This window comes from Cucurbita pepo, chromosome LG04 (assembly GCF_002806865.2).
Source record: "Cucurbita pepo subsp. pepo cultivar mu-cu-16 chromosome LG04, ASM280686v2, whole genome shotgun sequence".
In the NCBI taxonomy this organism is placed as follows: Eukaryota; Viridiplantae; Streptophyta; class Magnoliopsida; order Cucurbitales; family Cucurbitaceae; genus Cucurbita; species Cucurbita pepo.
The window spans coordinates 8916696-8942125 of NC_036641.1; the positions used below are offsets into that span (position 1 = coordinate 8916696).

The 25430-nt window shown below is 37.5% G+C and overlaps 3 protein-coding genes, 2 long non-coding RNA genes and 4 other non-coding genes across 13 annotated transcripts in view; 4 read left to right on the forward strand and 5 right to left on the reverse strand.

The window, feature by feature from the left end:
* Positions 1–1020: 1020 nt before the first annotated feature.
* Positions 1021–2706, reverse strand: LOC111792278. The gene is made up of 2 exons (XR_002814769.1): positions 2433–2706; positions 1021–1460 (listed from the first exon to the last, which is right to left on the reverse strand). It is a non-coding gene; the product is annotated as an uncharacterized LOC111792278 (long non-coding RNA).
* Positions 1467–2134, forward strand: LOC111792279. Its single transcript, XR_002814770.1, has 2 exons — positions 1467–1824; positions 2031–2134. It is a non-coding gene; the product is annotated as an uncharacterized LOC111792279 (long non-coding RNA).
* LOC111794159 lies at positions 1646–1732 on the reverse strand. Its single transcript, XR_002815050.1, has one exon. It is a non-coding gene; the product is annotated as a small nucleolar RNA SNORD24 (small nucleolar RNA).
* Positions 1835–1909, reverse strand: LOC111794163. Its single transcript, XR_002815054.1, has one exon. It is a non-coding gene; the product is annotated as a small nucleolar RNA R12 (small nucleolar RNA).
* LOC111794162 lies at positions 2041–2115 on the reverse strand. The gene has a single exon (XR_002815053.1). It is a non-coding gene; the product is annotated as a small nucleolar RNA R12 (small nucleolar RNA).
* Positions 2248–2321, reverse strand: LOC111794164. The gene has a single exon (XR_002815055.1). It is a non-coding gene; the product is annotated as a small nucleolar RNA R12 (small nucleolar RNA).
* Positions 2707–9437: 6731 nt separating the features above from the next.
* Positions 9438–14138, forward strand: LOC111793823 (transcription factor Pur-alpha 1-like). Its single transcript, XM_023675874.1, has 6 exons — positions 9438–9584; positions 10078–10466; positions 10586–10633; positions 13054–13194; positions 13306–13548; positions 13683–14138. The coding sequence occupies exons 2-6, from the start codon at positions 10134–10136 to the stop codon at positions 13833–13835; spliced, it is 918 nt and encodes a 305-aa protein (XP_023531642.1). The 5' UTR covers positions 9438–9584; positions 10078–10133; the 3' UTR covers positions 13836–14138.
* Positions 14139–15400: 1262 nt separating this feature from the next.
* LOC111793626 (protein FATTY ACID EXPORT 2, chloroplastic-like) lies at positions 15401–18314 on the forward strand. 2 transcript variants are annotated; one of them, XM_023675589.1, is made up of 5 exons: positions 15401–15603; positions 15723–15995; positions 16124–16258; positions 17877–18037; positions 18142–18314. In XM_023675589.1, exons 1-4 carry the CDS (start codon positions 15477–15479, stop codon positions 18014–18016), a joined length of 675 nt encoding a protein of 224 aa, XP_023531357.1. In that variant the 5' UTR covers positions 15401–15476; the 3' UTR covers positions 18017–18037; positions 18142–18314. The 2 variants fall into 2 exon arrangements, with proteins under 2 accessions (XP_023531357.1, XP_023531356.1); XM_023675588.1 differs by having other exon boundaries at positions 17877–18314.
* Positions 18315–18583: 269 nt separating this feature from the next.
* Positions 18584–25430, forward strand: part of LOC111793624 (potassium channel KOR2-like) — an 8661-nt gene continuing 1814 nt past the window's right edge. For 2 of the 4 annotated variants that reach the window (XM_023675584.1, XM_023675585.1), the window contains exons 1-9: positions 18589–18678; positions 19062–19344; positions 19493–19549; positions 19643–19710; positions 21129–21354; positions 21433–21530; positions 25098–25143; positions 25231–25290; positions 25356–25406. In XM_023675584.1, the coding sequence (XP_023531352.1) occupies positions 19264–19344; positions 19493–19549; positions 19643–19710; positions 21129–21354; positions 21433–21530; positions 25098–25143; positions 25231–25290; positions 25356–25406 (687 nt within the window). In that variant the 5' untranslated portion in view covers positions 18589–18678; positions 19062–19263. Of the gene's footprint in view, positions 18679–19061; positions 19345–19492; positions 19550–19642; positions 19711–21128; positions 21355–21432; positions 21531–25097; positions 25144–25230; positions 25291–25355; positions 25407–25430 lie in introns of all 4 variants that reach the window. The other 2 variants (XM_023675587.1, XM_023675586.1) reach the window with 2 other exon arrangements.

Sequence of the window (25430 nt, forward strand, 5' to 3'; positions counted from 1 at the left end):
AATCTAACCTCTAATCTAATCTAACCTCTAATCTAATCTAACCACAGTAGTGGATTTTATTGTTCTCTCTGACCGATATAGATTTTTATAATAATATAGTCGGATTAAATAGTTTAGTTTGTTCATGGGTTTTGTCCTCAATCTCCTTAAGAACGTAGCTCTTAGGTTCATGGGTCTCGTCCTCAATCTCCTTAAGCTATATTCAATCTATGTTGTCGGGATGCTTATTTTACTGTTCTACTTGGTTTGGATCTTTTTGTTCTGACTTATATTTGTTATTGTTGTTTCTCATCTATAGAGTTCTCTTAGTGTTCATCTCGACCTGTTTGTTTGTTACATTGTCATCATGAGGATGTGAGGACTTCCATTCTTTTGCTCCTGTTTTATATATCTTATCATAGGACAATAAAAAAACACAAAAACTTTTAGCTAATTAGCGTTGCTAATCTAATGTTTTTGTGTTAGTTTAAGTATGAAACAAGTTGAAATAATTATGACATAGTTCATATACTTTGACAGATTTGATTCTCCTCATTATTCATCTTAGGATAAATGGTTGGATGTTTGCTTAATTTATACGAGAACGTGAGTGAGGGATGTTTGCTTATTATATTCAATGGAACAATTGATCACTCTACGAAGTAGGATAAATGGTTGGAGCAACATTACAATGAAACAAAGAAGCATATAAAACATTATCCAAAACTACCAAGCTTAAAAGAACTCGGGATTCTAAATTAGTATATGAAGTTCTATTCTTATTTGTCACGCTGCCAATCCATTAATCAAACTGAGAGGATTATAAATGGATCCCTTTTTGGATTTTTACGAGATTGAGAATCAATGGACTTTTTATCGGACCTATTTTCTAATGTTAACAATGTATAGTGGTCAAATAGGTTGGATTGTTTCATACCCATTTTCTAATGTTAACAATGTATAACAGTCAAATAAGATCATTTTCTGCTTAAACCTTTTAACTATTTAATATCTATAACATAGTATTTGTTGAAATTAAAATTAGTTAAGAACTCTGTAATGTGTATTATTTATTTTCCTTGGCGATGAACATTAATGACTGTTTTACTTCCAATGAAGATAAATGGACTAAGTTTGAATGGATTTGTCTTGTTCGCACTAAATCATCAGAACTTGAATGATTCACATTACATTTGGTTTGAAAGGAACATTAATCAAGATGGCTGGAAAGCAGTGGCACACATTCCTAAGCATTCATGGGGGTGGAGGAGGAGGTGGACTCCAGGCTTATCAATCACTGAAGAATGGGAGGTTCGTTTGCTTAGTAACCTTAGGAGGTCCATTTGGCTCGTCGTCTCGTGCATGACCTTCATAGGTGCCCTCAGAGGAACTTCCTTGACGTGCGCCATCAAGAGGTACCACCCAAGGCAAGAGCTTGGTCAACTATCCTTTTAAAGCCAAGGTCGAGGGCTGTACTTTAACTGAAATGATATGGAGAAAAGATATTATTTGCGTTCAAAACTAATTTAGATTTGGCAAAACATATACTGAATTTTGAATGTGTTGATAATCTTTCTATTGGAAGTTTAATAGTAAGAACAAAACTTGGAGACTGTATAGCTGAAAATCATTCAATAAATTGGTTTGATAAAAAAGCATCTAGAACGGCCTCAGAGATCTTGGTGGTTAGTGATCATCAAATGGCATATAACACCATCAAGAGTAGCAAATATTTATAATCACATCAACGGCCTTGTTAAATAGAGAAAACGCCAATGAAAACAAAGAGACAGTCATCGCTCTTTCAAAAGAAAATAAAAGAAAATCAGAAGAAGTAACTAGAAGGTTATTTAGATGTGATCAGAAGTAGCTGGTTGTAATATCATGGATTATCATTGGGAATCCGTCTGGTTTTTTTCATCCTTTCACATAAAAAACCTCCGGATTAAAAACAAAACCAAAAAGGACGAGAAAAGCGAGATTTGAACGAAGAAACCAGAAGCGATTGAACGAAAAATTCAGAACGAGAAATAGAATATACGATCTACAAGGTTATTTAGATGTGATCAGAAGTAGCTGGTTGTAATATCATGGATTATCATTGGGAATCCGTCTGATTTTTTTCATCCTTTCACATAAAAAAACCTCCAGTTCAAAAACAACAACAAAAAGGACGAGAAATGCGAGATTTGAACGAAAAAACCAGAAGTGATGGAACGAAAATTTCAGAACGAGCAATAGAACATGCGATCTACAAGGTTATTTAGATGTGATCAGAAGTAGCTGGTTGTGATATCATGGATTATCATTGGGAATCCGTCTGATTTTATCATCCTTTCACATCAAAAACCTCCAGATTAAAAACAAAACCAAAAAGGACGAGAAAATCAAGATTTGAACGAAGAAACCAGAAACGATAGAGCGAAAAATTCAGAACGAGCAGTAGAAGATACCGATCTTCGGCATTGCCTAACTACAGGCTCTCTGATCGATTTCCATTTCTCCGGATGAAGATTTTGGCCGACCAGAGAATCGCAACATAAGGCTTCTTCCTCCGTTACTAGATCAACAACAGAAAATCAAACAATCACGCAATAATGATCGTCACAGAGATCTAACACTCAAAAGAAAGGAAGAGAATCATAGAATTACGATCTTCAGAGCCGAGGCTGCCATTGGAGACACAGAAGGCAGCCTTTTATAGGCGAAAAGAAGAAACCCTAAACCCTAAAANAAAAAAAAAAAAAAAAAAAAAAAAAAAACAGAGGCGATAAATAAAATAATTGTTTTATTAAATGACCATTGAAAGTTCAGATTTTTTTTAATTAAGGTAATTAAGATTATATTCACCTAAAATAATATTTAAATAATTAAAATAAAATTTTCAAATAAATAGAAATATTAGATAAAGTTACCTTAAATATGTATTAGTGAAATATTTTTTGAATTTATGAACCAAATTTCACATTTTCTTAACAAAATATTGATTTTGAGAGTCCATATGTCGGGAAGAGAGAGTTTTCGTTTCCGGTTCCTGTTTGTAGAAACGATACCATAGCTCGATACGAAAATGACAAAGACTAAGAACGTAACTTTCAAATATATTTTAAGAATGAACGGTACGAAACTTATCCCGACTCTCCACAATTGTATGATATTGTCCACTTTGAGCATCAGTTCTCATGGCTTTGTTTTAGGTTTCCCAAAAGACCTCATACCATACCAATGGAGAGAGTATTCAGAGTATTCCTTGTTTATAAAACCATGATCATTAGCAGATGTGGGACTTTCATCATCCAACACCTCCCCTCGAACAAAGTGCGCCTCCACTTAATCGAGGCTTGACTCCTTTTCTTTTGGAGTTATTTGTTCGATATTTGAGAATTTACCAATCTATTGGCACGACTAAGTTTAGGGCATGGCTCTGATACCATGTTAAATGAACACGACTCTCCACAATGGTATGATATCGTCCACTTTGAGCATAATCTCTCATGGCTTTGATTTGGGTTTTCCCAAAAGGTCTCGTACCAATGGAGAGAGTATTCTTTGTTTATAAACCCATGATCATTCATTAAATTAACCGACGTGAGACTTTCATCATCCAACACTTATCACTCATGGTAAGTAGAAAAACTTACTTAATTCCTCCTATGATGACTTGACCATTTTAGACAGAGCATTGAGATCTTATGCCGACCGTAAAGAGGAACAAAACATCCTTTATAAAAATGTGGAAACTTCTCCCTAATAAATGCGTTTTAAAACTGTGAGCCTGGCAGCAATAAGTAAAGCAGTATCTAGTAACAGTGGGATTAGACGGTTACAAATGATATCAGAGTCAAACACCGGATGGTATGCTAGCGAGCTTAAAAGATTTTTCCAACTCAACCAAACCCAACCTCTGTACACCCCTAGTTACAGCTTGCAATATTTACCTTACGTTTCAATGTAGGAATTAAATACCGGTACTTGATACTTAGTATTTTTATTATTTATTCACAACAATTTAATTTAAAATTATCGTTAAATTTATTATAATATTGGTTATAAAACAAATCTATGAACGATATATAATATATTAAAGTAAATATGAACCTAGGAGCTTGATTTTAATAAATAAAATTTTATTATTTGAACGATGTTGATATCTAACCAATGAGTTGACTTTGTGTTAAGAATGAGAAATAGAAATAGAATTGGGATCGAAAGTATGATCTTCATTCATGTTTAACACGTTTAAATAGGATACAAACTATCAACTAATACCTAAAAATAGAAAAAATATATATCTAACTAAATCTGGTAAATAAATAAAATATACGGTTAATCAAATCTATACTAACAACTCCCTAAATATGTGAGATATATTCTAACTAATTATCACCGCAAAATATCCTCTTAATACTCCCCCTCAAGTTGGAGAGTGTATGTCGATCACACCCAACTTGTCCTTCAAAAAGTCAAATTGCTGTCTTCCCAAAGCTTTAGTAAAAACATCTGCCAATTGCATTTTGGTCGAAACATAACACGGTTTGATGATTCCAGCTTGTAACTTTTCTCGAACTATATGACAATCTATTTCAATGTGTTTCGTACGTTCATGAAAAACTGGATTGGCTGCTATATGTAATGCTGCTTGATTATCACAATATAATAATGCTGGTTCGGACAGTGGAACATTCAAGTCTTGAAGAATGTATCTTAACCAAGTTAACTCTAAACAAGTATTTGCCATAGCTCGATACTCGGCTTCTGCTGATGATCTGGACACATTAGTCTGCTTTTTAGACTTCCAAGAAATAATTGAATTTCCGAGGAAAATGCAGAACCCAGAAATAGATCGTCTGGAAGTTCGACAACCACCCCAGTCAGAATCGCAATATGCCTGTAATCTTAAATTGTTTTCAGATGGCAGTAGAAGTCCTTGACCAGGAGTGCCTTTGATGTACCTCAGAACTCGAAGAGCTGCCTCCCAATGTGGTTTTCTTGGTTCATGCATAAATTGGCTAAGCATACGAACTGAATAAGCTATGTCAGGCCTAGTGACGGTCAAATATATTAATCTGCCAATCAACCGTCTGTATTTACTTGGATCATTCAACTTCTCTCCTTCAGTTAAAGAAAGTTTCAGATTTTGCTCCATAGGAAATTTGTCTGGACGTGCTCCTGTAAGACCTGTGTCTTGAAGTATGTCTAGAGCATACTTCCTTTGAGACATAAAAATTCCTTTTCTAGATCGAGAAAATTCAATGCCTAGAAAATATTTCAAATTTCCTAAATCTTTGATAAGAAATTTCTGGAGTAAACTAGTCTTGAGATATTGAATTTCTTCGAGATCATTGCCTGTCAACAGAATATCATCAACATAGATTAGAACTGCAGTGAAAGAAGTACCTTTACTCTTAGTAAACAAAGAGTAATCTGCTTTGGACTGAGTGTAGCCTGCATTTTGTATAGTTGTAGAAAATATGGAGAACCAATTGCGAGAAGCCTGTTTTAATCCATAAAGAGATTTATGGAGCCGACATACTGTATTCTCCCCCTGTCGGCGAAGACCTGGTGGTAAAGACATATAAACTTCCTCGTCTAGATTACCATGGAGAAAGGCATTTTGAACATCCAACTGATGGGTGAACCATTTTCGAGCAGCAGCAACAGTGAGTAAGCAACGAAGTGTAGTAAGTTTCGCTGTAGGGGAAAATGTTTCTGTGTAATCAATACCTTCAACCTGAGTGTATCCCTTTGCTACTAGTCGAGCTTTATAACGTTCAACAGAACCATCAGAGTTGTATTTAATTTTGTACACCCAACGACAACCAATAGCTTTATGACCAAGTGGTAGAGGAACGAGAGACCATGTATGATTACGTTCCAAAGCTGCAATTTCATCATTCATAGCCTGCTGCCATAACGGGTCGCCAACTGCCTCGTCATAGGTTTTAGGTTCTGTCTGGGATGTAATAAGAGCTAGAAAAGCACGTTGAGTAGGAGAAAAACGAGAGAATGAAAGGTAATGATGAAGGGGATACCTGGTGCCAGTGCCGGGACTTGAGCTAGAGGTTAAATGATTGGCTCCAGAAGACATCTCATAATCCTTATGCCAAGCTGGAGGCTGTTTAGTACGAGTAGAACGTCGAAGTGGAGCTGATGTATCAGGTGGGATAGGATTGGAATTAGTGGGCGAATCTGGAGAAGGTGGAGGAGACGACGGAGTAGGAGGTGAAGGAATAGAAGGTGGAGGATGGATGTTTGAGTAGGATGGATCATGAAGTGGTACAACAGGAGTCGAAGGAGCTAATGTCGAAGTTTGTGAAGCTGATGAAAAAGGAAAATCATCTTCACAAAATTTGACATCACGGCTGATAAAGAATTTGTGAGATTGCATGTCATACAACTTGTAACCTTTATGACCACAAGGATATCCTACGAAAACACAAGGAGTTGCCCTAGGTTCAAATTTTTGCTTAGGATGTACTATAGTTGCATAACATTTACAACCAAAAACTTTAAGATGATGAAATGTAGGTGGTCGTTTGTAGAGTGCTTCAAAGGGTGTCTTGTTAGATAATAATGGTGATGGCGTTCTATTTATAAGATAAACAGCCGTTAAAATGCACTCTCCCCAAAAATTAAGTGGAACCTGTGACTGAAAAAGAAGAGACCTAGCTACATTTAGGATATGGCGATGCTTGCGTTCTACGACTCCATTTTGTTGTGGAGTATAGACACAAGTGCGCTGAAATTCAATACCACAAGAAGTAAAGAATGGTTGCAAAGATAGGAACTCAGTCCCATTGTCTGATCGAACTATCTTGATAGTAGTATGAAATTGAGTTTGAACGAATTTAACAAAGTTCATTAACAAATGATGTACTTCTGACTTATGTTGCATTAAAAAAACCCAAGTACATCGAGTAAAATCATCAACAATAGTGAGAAAAAAACGCAAACCAGAATGGGTAGGAATTTTATGTGGTCCCCAAACATCACAATGTATCAGATCAAAAGCAGAATGGGTTGTTATTGAACTTCTTGGGAAAGACAACCTAGTTTGTTTTGCTAACGGGCAGATACTACAATTATGAGAATAACTCGCATTATTAAGATGCAATTGATCAGCTAGAAATTTAAAACGAGAAAAGGAAGGATGACCTAGGCGTAAATGCCACAAATCAGATGACTGAGATACTTGATGAGCTGAAGATTTGATTGGAGATGAAGAAATATGATAGAGACCTCCAAATTGTTTACCCGAGCCAATCATCTTCCCCGTAGCCAAGTCCTGCATAACACAAGAATCAGGATAGAAGGTGACATAACATTTCAAGTTATTGGTAAGTTTGCTGATCGACATTAGGTTTAAATTGAATGAAGGCACACATAAAACGTTGTTTAATTGAAGGTTAGGGCTAAGAGAAATATTGCCAGTATGTGACACACGTGCTGTCTCTCCATTAGGCAAATTTATTGCAGACATGATGGCAGCCTTTGGTTCAGTCATAACAGAAGATTTTGATACTATATGATCCGTAGCTCCACTATCGAGAATCCATGAATTAGAACTCGCAGAGTTAATAGATAATGTAGATATGGGAAGCAAACCTGCAACATTGACGTGATTATCGGAATTACCAGAAGGGTGATGATTGATTGCAGATAAGGCTTGTGCTATCTGTCGTAATTGCTCAGAAGAAAAATTTGGAATGGAATTAGGTGACTGTTCTTCTGTATTCAACTGTGAAACATCGGCCATATTTGCAGATGATCGATAGCCACGGTTATTGTGTTGATTGTCTTGTCTTGTCCTTCCAGAATTATTTTTCTGTCGACACCGATCTTCTGTATGGCCCCTTCTATCACAAAAGTTACAGTGAAACTTAAGAATTCGACACTCATTGATTGTATGACCACTTTTATTGCAGTGTTCACACTTTTTGTCCTTGGCGAATTTTGAATATATTGTTTTCTTTTGCACTGCTGATGCAATCGAGAAATTCTCAGTAGGTTCGGAAGTTACCTGACGCTGCATCTCTTCTTGTACAAGTAATGAATAGGCTTGCCTCACATTAGGTAATGGAGACATCATCAATATGTTAGATCTCACCGTTTTATAAGACTGATTAAGCCCCATGAGCAATTGCATCAATTTGTCTTCTTCGCGTTGATCAATATGTATTTGACGTTGATTACAGGTAAATGGTGTGCGGTACGCTTCCAGTTCATCCCAAAGTGCTTTGAGCTTGGTGAAATATGTTGACAGCGCCATGGTTCCTTGTGACATCGTTGCTATCGAGTTTTGTATTTGAAAAATTGCTGGAGCATTCTTTTGTGAGAATTGATCGTGAAGATCAACCCACACTTGATGAGCTGTCTTGGCGTGAATAATGCCTTTAGCGATATCTGCTTCAACGGAATGAGTTAACCAAGATATTATCATACTGTTGCACTGATTCCAGAGTTCGAATTCGGTTGAATTTGCATCTTGGGACGGTTCCTCAATTGTGCCATCAATGAAGCCAATTTTCTTCTTGGCAATAAGAGCATGCATAACTGATTTACTCCAGGATTGGTAATTTGCTCCATTTAATTTGATTGGAACAAGTGAATATCCTGGCTGATCAGAGTGATGAATATAGTACGGATGTGTTAAATCAACATCCGAAATTTTGAAGCTGGATTTGGCTGATTCCGCCATAAAGGAAATTTTGATATTTAAGAACACCAAGATCGGTGCTCTGATACCATGTTAAGAATGAGAAATAGAAATAGAATTGGGATCGAAAGTATGATCTTCATTCATGTTTAACACGTTTAAATAGGATACAAACTATCAACTAATACCTAAAAATAGAAAAAATATATATCTAACTAAATCTGGTAAATAAATAAAATATACGGTTAATCAAATCTATACTAACAACTCCCTAAATATGTGAGATATATTCTAACTAATTATCACCGCAAAATATCCTCTTAATACTTTGTAGTCAATGAGACATTATCTTAATCCACTCAAGAAAAAAAATACCGCTTAAAATAATTGATTTAATGGAAAAATTTGCCACATGTATAAATATATATTGCTCGTTTACTTTATATTTTTTTTATTCGAGCAGCTAGAAAGCTCACCAATCATATTGACCGAATCACCGTGGGTGAATTTCAACTCGTACGTATATTTACAATAGATATTAACCTCAACGTCGTTAATGAATATACAAAAATAATTGTAAGTACAAAGCTAAATTTAATACCACCCGAAAAAAAATTTAATATGGACATTACTATATATTAATTACAAATTTTTAATGGATAATTTATATTTTTTTAACATTATTTATTTAAAAAATGTAAAATAAATACAAATTTTAATATTATAACAGGGTATAAAAATAAAAATAAAAATCTAAAAATAAAAATAANAAATTTTTTTTTTTTTTTTTTTTTTTTTTTTTTGGGTTCTTCTTCCTGATTCAGGCGGGTCGAGATTGAGAATCACCCGTTCATGGGATGCTGCCAATGGCGACTGCAATCAGAAAGCCCAGCCTTTGACCGAAGTTGACTACGAAGATTGTCAACATTACGATACAGTGGCAACACAGGTAAACGACTCTGTGAAAATCTTCTTGGAAAATTGTTTCTTCATCATCTTCTTTCATTGTCGTTTGATTTCCAACTGTTCGAAGCAAAAAAATCCCATCACAGATCGTCGATGTGATCCTTTTCCTCAACCCTAATTTTGCAGAACCCTTTTGCCGAAATCATTCATTTTCTCTCTCTATCTCTCACGAACCTTTCTTCTTAGATCTGCCATTTCTAGGTTTCCGCTTCTTTTCTGGTATCGTGTTGGTTTTGAAGTCATTTGGCGGGTTATTTTTGCGTCGATTTCTGTTCAAATCGGGGTTCGTTCGCTTCAATTTCTGTGGGTTTTTGTTTGTTTGTTATTGTTTTTTGTAAAACCAATTGACCTAGGAGGAGATATAAGAGATTCCGGTAATTTGAATCGAAATTATGGTGTAAATTTCGATAATTACCCGCAGATATTTCCATTTTTTAGATGAGTCTCTTTATCTATATTTGTTGTATTTTACACAGTTGCAGACGCTGAAAGGAATTATTAGTAGAATCTGAGACAGAGCTGGAAGTGGGAGATGGAGGGGAATTCCGGCGGAGGTGGAGTGAGTATTGGGGGAACGACGGCGGGCAGCGTGGCGGTGGGTGGAGTGACGGGTGGCGGCGGCGGAGGAGGAAACGACGTGGAGTTGATGTGCAAAACATTGCAGGTGGAGCACAAATTGTTCTACTTCGATCTGAAGGAGAATCCCAGAGGCCGATATCTGAAGATTTCAGAGAAGACATCGGCTACAAGGTCAACGATCATTGTTCCCTTCTCAGGGATTCCATGGTTCTTAGATCTCTTCAATTACTATATCAATTCTGATGATCCGGAGGTTTTTAGCAAGGAATTGCAGCTCGACACCAAGGCACCTTTGTTCCTCTATCTCTTTTCTCTGTTCATCGTCTTCCTCCACTTTTACTTTTTAGTTCATCTCTGTGATCTCCTGTTCAACTTTTTGCTAATTGTACTCATCCTGCCTTTCAGGTGTTCTACTTTGACATTGGTGAAAATCGGAGGGGTCGATTCTTGAAGGTAAATTCCGTTTCCTGCTACCATATCTGTTGTTTTTCTTCTCGAGATTCCAACTTTCTTTAATTTCCCATTTTTGTTTTGTTCTTGAAAGTACTCTCTCTAGCTTTTCTGTTTGATTCTGTCAAATTAGGCCTTGTTGATCTAGAATTTTGCTTAAAATTTGCAACAGTTCTTCAGAAAAAGCTGACAGATCCACATTCTTCGAATGATTCTGTACTTTTCAAATTTTTCTTTGATTGAAGTTCTACTTCAACCCAGTTCGTTTCAGTTTACAGATTCTTTATTGATAGCTTCTGATGCTCAAGAACAATATGAACTCTTATCAAAATGGAAGAATGAAATCAATTGAAATATGGGTTTGTAAATGCAGTCATATCCTTGATCTGTGTCCTTTTTAGGAAAAGATAAAAGAAACAAATTCTGTCTTTATGTTCTTGATGACCCTTTATAGCCTTCCATTTGACAATACTTCCAAATGCGTTTTTCCAAATATGAGCAGTTGCCTAAAATTATGCTCTTATTAATGGAGATTCCCGAACTGTTTGATTTGACCTTTTTTTTGTTCTTTCTTTCTTTCATCTTCCTTCTTTTTAAAGTATTTTTCATTCACCTGTTTCATTGTCAATAGTAATGACAAACCAATGGCTACTTGCAAAATATTCAAGTTTATAAAAGTCTAGGAAACCAAAAGCATTAATATGGCACATTACTATTCAAATCATTAGCATGAACATGTGAAAGACATGGGATATTATAGTATATAATGATTTTCGTAGTTTTACTAGATTTCGATTATGGCAATGTCTAATTTTTCTCATTTTTATAGTTTCTTGTACATGTGTGTTTTCTCATCTTGATGTCGGATGCATAAAAGGTTACAGATGTGTTCATATTATGCATCATATGCTTCCACTAAAGCCAACTCTGTGCCATGAATTACATCATAAATTATTCATACAGTCATGTGTGCCAATTTGATTTAATTTCGTTTTGAACCGTGGCTCGTAAATCGTGCCTACACCTTGGTTTACTTAGTTTCAGAGAGAATGATGCACATCAGCCATTAGGGTAGTCTGGAGTGAAGTGGCTAGACACTGACACAAAAGACATGGCTGAACTTGTTGGCTTTAGTTATCAAAAACATTTTCCAATTCTGAGATCAAACCTTGAAACTGGATGTGTTGCTTAAGTTAGGTCAAGACTTGTATTTAGTGTTGGAAGTGTTTATCCGTTTTTATTTTTATTTTTTTATAAGAGACGATTTCATTGATGATTGAAATTTACAAAAGAGATGTATTATCCATGGTGTTTACAAAAGACCTTTCCAATTTACACCGAGGGAGGTATAACTGTAGGATATAGCTTGGTAAACAACATTGTCGAAAATTTTTGTGTAGGTCTGTGTCTTTTCTGCAAATATTCTCTGAGTGTTTTCCGTCACCAAGAAGTGTTTTCCGTCATCTCAAAACAGAAACATGTTTCTGCTCAAGAAAAATGCATGTTCTAGCTGTTCTCAGTGTGCTCGTGATAGATATTCTCCAGGAATCTATAAGGAGAGAAGAAAGTGCTGATGTAGAATAGCTCATACCCTTCACGTCTGCAGTAACCAGCCTTTAAAAGTTCTATCTTTTCTATCTCCGTCTTTGGCCATCCATTACCACCTTCTCCATTATCAAGGAGTTGGACCATAATCCCCACAGGCTGCCATTGTGCGGCATCAGATTACAACCACCTCAGGCTCCATAGCCCCTTCATACCAGACAGTTCAGCAACCCCTCTTTTGATCCCTTTGGAGTGTCATCTTCACGTGTCAGTTCACGTAAGTCGAATTTCCAGTTCTCTTATTCCCAGTCTCTCATGCTCTGGCCCTTGTAATATTGCTTGTTGATTCTACAATAAGCTTCCACGTGCGCTACAGATCTCCAATACTCCCACGTTTCTACTTTAGGGTATACTTTTATTTGAAGTTTTTTTAAACATAGACGTGAATATGTCGTGTAGTTTTACGAGCGTAAACGAACTTTCTATATCTTATAATATCAGTCTGGATCTGAACTTTGGCTGATTTCAGCTCTCATTTAGTCTTATTTTGATCATTTTCGGTTCCGTTACAAATTTGAATTAATGCTGAATAATTCAAATTTTGGGATTAGAGGGTTGATAGTTTGACCTCTTCAGCTATAGGCACTATTGAGTTCACTGTTGCCCTCTTCTGGATTGTGTGGCTTAAGATTAGGATTTTGGGGAATTGGTGCACTCATCTACTTCATTAATTCTTTTTTCTTTGATAAATATTGATGTTTTGTTGGAATTCTTCTCCCTTTTTTTTTTTGGTGCCTCAAAGAAAAGAAAAAAAGATTTTGAAGATCTGGAATGTGTGGTTGTAAATAGAGATGGTTTTCGTTGTGTTAACTGGGCAGGTATCTGAAGCTTCTGTCAGTAGAAACCGCAGCACCATTATCGTTCCTGCTGGAAGCAATCGGGACGAGGGATGGACTGCGTTCAGAAACATTTTAGCAGAGATCAATGAAGCGTCTAGGCTTTTCATACTGCCCAATCAGGTTTCTGCTGCTCGTGGTCGTGGCGAGCTTCTCATCATGCCTTTTCACGGGATTACTTCCATTGTTTCTCTTCTAACACAATTTCATAATGTTTTCTTTTGCCCAAACTAGGAAAATTCCGAACATTCAGAACGTCTTGTCGGACTTTCGGATGATGTAGGTGCTGGCTTCATATCAGGTCATAGTAGTCAACCTGGTCCAACCTCTGACTTGAATGTAGACAGACAAGTAGACTTATCAGCTCAAGATGAAATGGGCAATCTGGGGGTATCAAAAGTTATCCGAGCTGATCAGAAGCGATTCTTTTTCGATCTTGGAAGTAACAATCGGGGTCATTTTTTGAGGATATCTGAGGTAATTATACAAAAAAACTGAGCTTAAGATCCTTATTTTGATGCTTATTTGATCTGGTTTTGTCTGTCTTGAACCCCATGGTGCCTTTCTTCAGTGTCTTGATATGAAACTCGTCATATCCATATCGGTTGCAGGTTGCAGGGGCAGATCGTTCTTCGATCATTCTCCCATTGTCGGGGCTAAAGCAGTTCTATGAAATAGTTGGACATTTCGTGGAGATCACCAAAGATAGGATTGAAGGAATGACGGGCGTGAATGTTAGGACGGTGGATCCGCCTCATAGATGAACACTATAGGCCCGGGGGGTTTGTGGTGAATAATTTCGGTTAATGTTTGTGTAGATGATGTTCGAGTAGGGTTGAAATTGTGGTGGGTGTGGTTTGATATTGTGTTGTCGTCGTCGTCTTGATTTTCTAGTTCTAAGTCTGAATAATCCATGCTGCTTGATTAGCAGAGGCTATGGAAAATGCTTGAGAAGCTTAATTATTCTTCTTCCATGAATAACACAAAAGAGGGGGGAAAGTAAGAAAGAAAGAGATGCTTGTAATTGTCACTTTATAATAATGGTGAGTTCAGGTGTGTTTTGTTCATTTCACTTCCAATTACTATTCATTTTTATTGAATTAAGAAATTCTCGGATTCAGTTCGTGAGGAAGCGACAACTCGAAAAGAAGCAGAGGTAGGGTTCTCTGGACTGGGGTCTTAGATACTCACTTTCGAGTCGGTGGCACGTAAATTAGTGGGGGAGACATTGATGTGTGCAGTCAGCCATGAATATAAACGGCTACTACCTCAAGCAAGGGCCTACCCTGTGGGGGAAGTGTCAGCGTAACCGAAAAAGAAACCGTAATAAATGAAAGGAAGAGAGGCAAATGAAAGGCTTTCCAGAGAGCGGGAGGAATGCCAACCACGGGACTTTTGAAAAATTACATTTCAAATAGTTTATTTCTAAGAAGGGATAGAAAATGGATAATTTTTTAAAGATAACTATATAAAAAAAAAAAAAAAATTGAAAGTTTCCTGTCTTTTCGGTTGAGGAATGAGTCGGCAACTCATAGGCAGTGGCTTGGTTAATGGAACCCACCGGATTCATAGCGTAAGCAGTCTTCATGGGGCAATTGTCATTGCTTATGAACCCAAACTTAGGTGATCAATCCATGACCAGGATGAAGCTTGGGTGAAACTAAGTGAAGGTTCGAACATCGATGTTGAAGAATCAGTGGATGAGTTGTGGTTATGGTGAAATGCCACTTGAATCTAGAGCTAGCTGGTTCTCCTCGAAGAAATGCCACTTGAACCTAAAGCTAGCTGGTTCTCCTCGAAATGCATTGAGGCGCAACAGTTGATTGGACATCTAGGGGTAAAACACTGTTTCGGCGCGGGACACGAAATGCATATCTAGGAGCCACTTGAACCTAGAGCTAGCTGGTTTCTCCTCGAAATGCATTGAGGCGCAACAGTTGATTGGACATCTAGGGGTAAAACACTGTTTCGGCGCGGGACACGAAATGCATATCTAGGAGCCACTTGAACCTAGAGCTAGCTGGTTTCTCCTCGAAATGCATTGAGGCGCAACAGTTGATTGGACATCTAGGGGTAAAACACTGTTTCGGCGCGGGACACGAAATGCATATCTAGGAGTAAAGCACTATTTCGGTGCAAGANAAAAAAAAAAAAAAAAAAAAAACACACACAAAGATACGTACCTTTATGACTAATTCAAAATATCCGACATCAGAATCCAAAATAGTGTTTGAATTAAGAATATTCTTCTGATGAGATATAGTTGAGCTAAGCTTAGGCAATTTGGAAGGAAATTTAGAAATAATTTTGGACAAAATCAAATATCTTGACCTTTATAATATACCTGCTTGTAAATCAAAACCCCTCCTGGGAGATTTACGGGAATTTCTTGAGGAAGAAGGAAAATGGCGGCAGTTTTGGCCGGAGTGTCTCAGGCGTCGTTACTTTTCTCGCCGCGCATCAGTGGAGCTCTCAGGAGCAACACTTTCTCAGTTCGACGCATGCAATTTCAATCTTCTACCATTGGTAGAGGTAAGCAATCGTGTTTTTACGGCACCGTCATCTGAATCTCTTTGTAGAATTGGGCCGTGTTCATCATTTTGCCATCGGATTCATTCCAATTCAGATTTCATATCCCCTGTTTTCTGCAGGGATTTCCTTCGATTGCAAGACGGTAAGATCTGCTATCCGTGCCACCGATTCCAAAAATGAAGACATCGACATTTATCCAGACACCACTGGCGGTGACTCTTCCAATAAAGGGATTCACGGCGATGGAGGAGGTGGTAGCGGTGGAGGTAAAGGTGGTAGAGGCGATAATGAAGGCAATAGCGGGGAGGAAGAGGAATCTAACACCAACCGCGGGAAGAAAGCTTTGTCAATGTCACAGAAATTAACTCTTGGATATGCTGCACTAGTAGGAGGTCATTGTTTATTCATTATAAATTTGAAACTTAGATTTCAATTCTTAGTCTGTATGAAATGAAATAATGATTATGTTCTTGGTTGCAATTGCAATTTTAATTCAGTCCTTTGTGTTTTTACTTGGCAGTTGGTGGCTTAATGGGATATTTGAAAGGTGGCAGCCAAAAGTCACTATTGGCCGGGGGAGTCTCAGCCACACTGTTGCTTGCTGTTTGTAAACTGCTTCCCAGTAACCCTGTTCTTGCATCGGCCTTGGGTCTTGGTAAGGAATCGGCCGTATCTTTGACTTAATTATGAAAATCTTAGATTTCCCATATCACGTAGCTGAACTGTTATTAATTCTAGATGTTACTTATTAGATATACATTGTACTATTGGGAACTTTGAGTTTTTGAATCCTGGTTAAGAACAATGAGCAAATGCACTTTGCTCTGGGATGTATACACTGTGTCTAGCTTGGAAATAACGAGTCGTCCTGCCCTCCTCCCCTTCTTTATCTTAAATTTGGAAGAGGAACTGTAACAGCCCAAGCTCACCGCTGGCAAATATTGTCCTATTTAGGTTTTCCCTTTTGCTAGGGAGATGTTTCCACACCTTTATAAACAATGCTTCGTTCTCCTTCCCAACCGACGTGAGATCTCACAATCCACCTCCCTTTGGGGCCAGCGTCCTCGTTGGCACTCGTTCCTCTCTCCAATGGGTGTGGGATCTCGCAGTTGTGTTGGGACTAATTCTTTTCATTTGTTCCTAGTAAAAGCCACGTACTACTCACCAACTTCTTTTGGTGAGTCTTGAATGTGGACCTACATTATGGATAAATGGTTCAAGTTATTTCTAAATTCTAAGATTTTGTGTGATGTCCTACATTGGCTGGGGAGGAGAACAAAACACCCTTTATAAGGGTGTGAAAACCTTCCCCTAGTAGACGCGTTTTAAAGCCTTGAGGGGAAGCCCAAAAGGAAAAACCCAAAGAGGATAATATCTGCTAGCGGTGGGCTTGGGTCATTACATTTTGAGGGTAGAATTTGGTTAGTTGTGTTCACAGTTCACCTTTCTTATCTATAGTTTTTATAGTCAAAGTTGTGCTGTTGGGGTTTTTTTGTTGAGGAACATCAGTTGTTTAGCTCTCACATTGGGAACGGAACCGTACTTGTAGCTTGCTTGTAGTGGCAACACAAGGAAGCTACAATCACCTTACATCGTGCTGAGACGACCTTCCGTACCCGAGACCAAAACCAGCCTTGCTAAGGAAGGGTATTGACTGAAGTTATATAGTTCTTTCATTAAGATTCACAACCCCATGTTCATCATCTTGAGGTCAAGATGATACCTAAGTTATGAGCAGTGTAGGCATCTAGAGTAGTTGGTTTCTTTGCTATATGGGTAGCTGAAGTTTCCGCGAGTGTTAATTGTCGGACTCGATAGTTACTGGTTTTAAACTCGGGAATATGATGGCTAACGAAATGGAAGGTAAATATTGAGACTTTTGTAATGAGCTTGGTCCAAGGGAGGCTTTCAAATTTCTCATAGTTAATGTTTGGGTGTGATTTTGAAATGGCTTAAATCACTTTTGTCGTATTCAAAATCACTATGGATTTTGAACTGTTCGATCCTGGATCGTGGATGAAAACTTTGTATAATGTGTAGGTTATGCAAAATCGTGCTTAGTTTCATTTCAATATTTCCTCTTGCATATGAGCAGTTTACAATGATTATACATAAACTCATTGTTTTAAGAAGTCCTAGAAAGAACATGCCATCTGATCTGTTCAAAAGGTGTGCAGAGACATGGAAATAAGACTAATCTAGGGAGGAAAACCAGTGTTCCAGTTCTGTTTTTATTCATACTATTATTTCAAAATCTATTTCTTAATCTACAGGCCTATCAGCTTCACTTTTGGTAGTGATGGGATCTCGTTTCAAGAATTCTGGGAAGATATTTCCAGCCGGTGTCGTATCTCTCGTGTCGTTTATAATGACTGGAGGTTACGTGCATGGAATTTTACGTAGCTCACATTGAACGTACGATGATGAAAAACTGGTAGGGGGCGCTTTCCTCGAGCATGTCTAGTGATAGTCGTAAACTGTAATTGACGAATTTGTTCGTTTTCGTATAATCTATGTTATGTTGATTGGTGTTTTCAGGTCTGTGAAATTGATTTTGATGTGCCTTCCAACTTTGTATGGTGTGCAGTGCTTGTGCTGCCCTCTTTGTTCATCAGGTCTATCTGTGTAATCATCTGAACAAGGAAAGGGAAAGTAAAGTAGGCTGTTGAATGTTCAAAGGTTAAAAGGATTTGTCTTTGTCTTTACGAGCAGATTTGAGGCCGCCTTTGTACCTTAACCCTTCTCCTTCTCGCGAGTTTAGGGGTCCCTTCCAATTGCTTGGATGTCTTCGAAAGCCTCGAGATGATTTTGCGACTTCTTTGTCTTTGTCTTTGTTTTTACGAGCAGATTTGAGACCGCCTTTGTACCTTAACCCTTCTCCTTCTCGCAAGTTTAGGGGTCCCTTCCAATTGCTGGGATGTTTTCGAAAGTCTCGAGATGATTTTGCGACTTCATTCGTTTTTTCAAATTCATTCACTTTAAGGTTGGTTCTGAATGTCGTGTACCATCATCTTCAATCAACCTCCATCGTCTGGTCTTATTCCACCATTTCCGTGCCTTCAGGTTTAAGAGAAAGTGAATGGTACGGTTAAGCAAAGGTTAAAATTATTATTTTTTCCATAATTTACCAAAATTTTTAATTTTCTATAAAATAAAATGCAAATCCTCTTTAATGGGTTAATTTTTCTTACTGCAACTCAATTAATTCATTGATTTTTTTTTATTTATTTACAGAAAATCAATAATAAGGACTAAAATTAAAATAAATATTGAGACAAATAAGATAAAATTAATAAATAGAAATTAAATATTAAAAAAAATAAAAATAAATAAATATTGGACAAATAAGATTTAAAGAGGAAGAAAGTTTCATTTTAACCTTGGCAATAAGATTTTTGATGATTTGATTATTTATTTGGACAATACATTTAATTTATTTAAAATTATTTATTATAAAGAGTTGCAGCGCCAGTTCTTGAGGAGATCCGCTACCAGTTTCCCTTCTGAGCTCTGCAAAACGGAGCATTTGACTGAGTTCAGCGGTAGGAGTATCACCGCACTCCGGCGGATAAGACGGTGGTTTCTCGAAGTCAAAATTAATCGGAAGCATCGATAGAAGAGTTGGGGAATCGAGAGGATCGAGCGGCGGAGATCACAAAAATGTTGGCGGAGCCTCCTCCTTTCCAGGAAGCAGCGCGCTGTGAAGTCTGCAAATGCAGTTTCAACACCTTCCGACGACGGGTACCAAATTCTGTTTGCTCTATGATCGACTTCGTTGCATTAGTTTAGATTGAGCTAATGCAACGATGATCAATTTCGATTCTGTTTGGTGCTTTCGAGCTTTCGATCGCGAGATTAGATGATTTTCTGTGTTTTTCTTTGTTTACAGCATCATTGCCGATGCTGTGGAAGGACGTTGTGCCACGAGCATTCTTCTTTTCAAATGGTATTATTGATTCCTCTTCCTCGTTGATGCCGTAATGGAGAATTTTTTGCGTTCTGACTGGTGTATGTATGTACTTGTTTGTGCGAAATTCAGGCCTTGCCGCAGTTCGAAATTCATTCCTCCGTTAGAGTTTGTGCTGACTGTTTCAATAACTCCTCTCAGTAAGTCATGTTAAAATTTAATCATACACCCTGCCGTAGTTTATTTTACTTCAAAAATTATTCCAAAGCTGGTATTGGAATTGAACTTCAAGGGAAGTATTTTGAGACGACCTTTGGTCATACTAGAAAGGATTTTATCGAGCTGAAGTTTTACTTCTCAATTGATAACTCATTTCGTTCTGAAGCTCAGAATTAAAGTGCGTGAGTTGAAACTGAAATAGAAAGTTGGCATGAGATATTTTCTTAAATGTAATCTTGAATATTTTCTTGCAACTTCTTGAACTCGAACTTTCTTGTTGGAAGTTCCATGTTCTAGCATTTAAACGACTAGAAACTTAAAAATCCTAACTGGGATCGGACGTTCTTGTATCAAGGATTTAGGTTGTACGAGAATGTGAGATCTCACATCGGTTGGAGAGGGGAACGAAACATTTCTTATAAGGATGTAGAAATCTCTTCCTAACAGATGTTTTAAACTGTGAGGTTGACGGCAATATATAATGGGCCAAAGCAAACAATATCTTCTAGCGGTGAGGCTGGGTTGTTACAAATGGGATTAGAGCCAGACACCGAGTGGTGTGCCAACAAGGACGCTAGGCCTCCAAGGGGGTGAATTTGTGAGATCCCACATCGGTTGGAGAGGAGAACGAAACATTCCTTATAAGGTGTGGGAAACCTCTCCCCAACAGACATGTTTTTAAACCGTGAGGTTGACGGCGATACGTAACGGGTCAAAACAGATAATATCTGTTAGCGGGGAATTTGAATTGTTACGGAGAAAGAATCCAAAACTTTTGAATTCTTGGAACCTGTCTATATTCAAGAAAAGTTAGAACCTGTCTATATTCAAGAAAAGTTAGAACCTGTGGTCCTTGTCTCTTGAAGCCGGGGCCTAAACGCATGTTGTTCTTGAAGTCTGTAACCCTTTTATATTCTATTTCTTGTTTCTTTAGCTTTCTTGTGAAGACACCTTTAAAATTTTCTCATACCCACTCTCATCGATAATGAAATTTCCAGCTCCTAATCATTTTTCTCTACGAATCAGTGCGATCGAAATAAACATTCTAAAACATTCTTTGAACACTCTTTAAAGGCTCAAAGAATTTCAAAACCACCAATAATGAGGTAGTTGGATGTTAGTGAGTGATATGAAGGCTTTTGCCTGTTGAATGAAGCATAAAAGCTCTTAGATCAGCCATCAGCTCCTTCCTCTTGGAATTAGGCATTGAAAAAAAATTATATACAGACTTGGAAAGTCCTTGCTTTCTCTCGTTTGCTCCTAACTTCCTGCTCTCGTCTTAGACGCATCCTTAGAGTTTCCAAATCTTATGCTGAGATTGAACTTATTGTTTACTGTTTAGCACCTGTCATATTTTTGAAAAACTAGCGTCTTATTTATCGAGTTTGCCCTATTACAGATCTAGAGAAGTTGGTCGACCACCGTCGTTACCGTCGTTAGCTGTAGTTGATCAAGTTGCAGATACAGTTTCTCAATTAAACCTTGATGGGAATGTAAATTCTGAGCCTAAGTCAGCTGTGGAGCATCAACCTGCGTTGAGCATTTCAGATTGCAATTGTGGAATGCCATTGTGCATTTGTGTCGCTCCAGTCCAGTCTATGAAAACAGAATCTGTTCCTTTGCAGGTTGTAATGTTTAGTAATTTCTTATGCTCCTTGTGTATCAGCCGTGTCCCTTATGGAACTTGATTATTCTTTTGGCAGAAGAAAGCAGCTTCCACCTCTACTCAGAACAATTCAAAAGCAAAGAAGACTGATTCCAATCTAAGGAATAGAGGATCTACCTCCAACAGCAAGCTTCGGTATGTTATCTGGAGTTGTTTTATTCCAATAGGTTAGATTCTGTCTTCCCTTTCTGGCCCAGTATATGGGAAAAGTAAGTTTATCACACTCCTTCAAATAGTAAGCTTATCACACTCCAAATATAATTAATAAAATGATCGAATAACATTAGTATAAAATTAAAGCTATGAATACTGTATTATAGCGTTAAAAAAATGCCACAATAAGTTAAAAGATAGCATAATATTTTAGCTATATTCTACACATTATAGCTTTAATAAAACGCTATGAAATAAGCTATAGTTTTATACTCTATTATAGCTTTAAAAAAACGCTATAAAAAATCTTAGACTTTTAATAACATGGGCTGTCACGACGTACAAAAAACGTTATAAAAAGTCTACGATAGCATTTTTCGTTTGCTATCGTATCCATTATTCCCCCCATCAGAATATGGCATGATATCGATTTAGAGTTATGATATCAAGACTAGTATTGATTTGGATGTAGGCGGCCGTCTTTAATCAGACTGATATTGTTTTTGCCCTCATTGAAAGTGGTGCTAGCCTGGACTACAAAAATGCTCAAGGTAACTTCTTGTCGCTGTTTCTTTATACGGATGCTTTTGGTCGGGACTTTGAGAATTGGGATTGCTTAAAAAACTGTCTTGAAAATAGGAACTCTTCTGAGAACAAATTTCACTCAGATTTCTGTGTGAGATCCACTGGTGGGTTGGGGANATGTTGGCGGAGCCTCCTCCTTTCCAGGAAGCAGCGCGCTGTGAAGTCTGCAAATGCAGTTTCAACACCTTCCGACGACGGGTACCAAATTCTGTTTGCTCTATGATCGACTTCGTTGCATTAGTTTAGATTGAGCTAATGCAACGATGATCAATTTCGATTCTGTTTGGTGCTTTCGAGCTTTCGATCGCGAGATTAGATGATTTTCTGTGTTTTTCTTTGTTTACAGCATCATTGCCGATGCTGTGGAAGGACGTTGTGCCACGAGCATTCTTCTTTTCAAATGGTATTATTGATTCCTCTTCCTCGTTGATGCCGTAATGGAGAATTTTTTGCGTTCTGACTGGTGTATGTATGTACTTGTTTGTGCGAAATTCAGGCCTTGCCGCAGTTCGAAATTCATTCCTCCGTTAGAGTTTGTGCTGACTGTTTCAATAACTCCTCTCAGTAAGTCATGTTAAAATTTAATCATACACCCTGCCGTAGTTTATTTTACTTCAAAAATTATTCCAAAGCTGGTATTGGAATTGAACTTCAAGGGAAGTATTTTGAGACGACCTTTGGTCATACTAGAAAGGATTTTATCGAGCTGAAGTTTTACTTCTCAATTGATAACTCATTTCGTTCTGAAGCTCAGAATTAAAGTGCGTGAGTTGAAACTGAAATAGAAAGTTGGCATGAGATATTTTCTTAAATGTAATCTTGAATATTTTCTTGCAACTTCTTGAACTCGAACTTTCTTGTTGGAAGTTCCATGTTCTAGCATTTAAACGACTAGAAACTTAAAAATCCTAACTGGGATCGGACGTTCTTGTATCAAGGATTTAGGTTGTACGAGAATGTGAGATCTCACATCGGTTGGAGAGGGGAACGAAACATTTCTTATAAGGATGTAGAAATCTCTTCCTAACAGATGTTTTAAACTGTGAGGTTGACGGCAATATATAATGGGCCAAAGCAAACAATATCTTCTAGCGGTGAGGCTGGGTTGTTACAAATGGGATTAGAGCCAGACACCGAGTGGTGTGCCAACAAGGACGCTAGGCCTCCAAGGGGGTGAATTTGTGAGATCCCACATCGGTTGGAGAGGAGAACGAAACATTCCTTATAAGGTGTGGGAAACCTCTCCCCAACAGACATGTTTTTAAACCGTGAGGTTGACGGCGATACGTAACGGGTCAAAACAGATAATATCTGTTAGCGGGGAATTTGAATTGTTACGGAGAAAGAATCCAAAACTTTTGAATTCTTGGAACCTGTCTATATTCAAGAAAAGTTAGAACCTGTCTATATTCAAGAAAAGTTAGAACCTGTGGTCCTTGTCTCTTGAAGCCGGGGCCTAAACGCATGTTGTTCTTGAAGTCTGTAACCCTTTTATATTCTATTTCTTGTTTCTTTAGCTTTCTTGTGAAGACACCTTTAAAATTTTCTCATACCCACTCTCATCGATAATGAAATTTCCAGCTCCTAATCATTTTTCTCTACGAATCAGTGCGATCGAAATAAACATTCTAAAACATTCTTTGAACACTCTTTAAAGGCTCAAAGAATTTCAAAACCACCAATAATGAGGTAGTTGGATGTTAGTGAGTGATATGAAGGCTTTTGCCTGTTGAATGAAGCATAAAAGCTCTTAGATCAGCCATCAGCTCCTTCCTCTTGGAATTAGGCATTGAAAAAAAATTATATACAGACTTGGAAAGTCCTTGCTTTCTCTCGTTTGCTCCTAACTTCCTGCTCTCGTCTTAGACGCATCCTTAGAGTTTCCAAATCTTATGCTGAGATTGAACTTATTGTTTACTGTTTAGCACCTGTCATATTTTTGAAAAACTAGCGTCTTATTTATCGAGTTTGCCCTATTACAGATCTAGAGAAGTTGGTCGACCACCGTCGTTACCGTCGTTAGCTGTAGTTGATCAAGTTGCAGATACAGTTTCTCAATTAAACCTTGATGGGAATGTAAATTCTGAGCCTAAGTCAGCTGTGGAGCATCAACCTGCGTTGAGCATTTCAGATTGCAATTGTGGAATGCCATTGTGCATTTGTGTCGCTCCAGTCCAGTCTATGAAAACAGAATCTGTTCCTTTGCAGGTTGTAATGTTTAGTAATTTCTTATGCTCCTTGTGTATCAGCCGTGTCCCTTATGGAACTTGATTATTCTTTTGGCAGAAGAAAGCAGCTTCCACCTCTACTCAGAACAATTCAAAAGCAAAGAAGACTGATTCCAATCTAAGGAATAGAGGATCTACCTCCAACAGCAAGCTTCGGTATGTTATCTGGAGTTGTTTTATTCCAATAGGTTAGATTCTGTCTTCCCTTTCTGGCCCAGTATATGGGAAAAGTAAGTTTATCACACTCCTTCAAATAGTAAGCTTATCACACTCCAAATATAATTAATAAAATGATCGAATAACATTAGTATAAAATTAAAGCTATGAATACTGTATTATAGCGTTAAAAAAATGCCACAATAAGTTAAAAGATAGCATAATATTTTAGCTATATTCTACACATTATAGCTTTAATAAAACGCTATGAAATAAGCTATAGTTTTATACTCTATTATAGCTTTAAAAAAACGCTATAAAAAATCTTAGACTTTTAATAACATGGGCTGTCACGACGTACAAAAAACGTTATAAAAAGTCTACGATAGCATTTTTCGTTTGCTATCGTATCCATTATTCCTTGTAGTGATGGCTTGGGTCAAGTGACACATTTTCTCATTGCTTACATTCTTGCGTATGTATTAGGTATCAAATTACCCTCCTTCATCATTGTTGGTATTATTGATTTGGTAGATAAGTCCGATCTTAATATGCAGTTGTAATTTATATTATTGAATAGGAATCCTGCAGATGAATCAAGGATCAATTATGAACCAAGTGGCGAGGTATATAGTGTGTATGATAATTTTTTTTTGGTGTCTATCAAAGGCTTTTAAATTCTGCTTCATCTCTAGAATTTCATGTTCTTGCAGGGGTTGAGGGAAGCAATCAAGAATGGTGACACTCATGCTGTCAAGAAACTTTTGAGTGAGGTACTAAATGCCTTTATGAAAATCAAAATATGTGATGGAATTATTTACTGTTCTCATGTTGGCAGGGTGTAGATGCAAATTACCATGACAAGCAAGGATTGTCTTTGCTGCATGTGGTAGAATCTCTCTCTTCCCCCCCC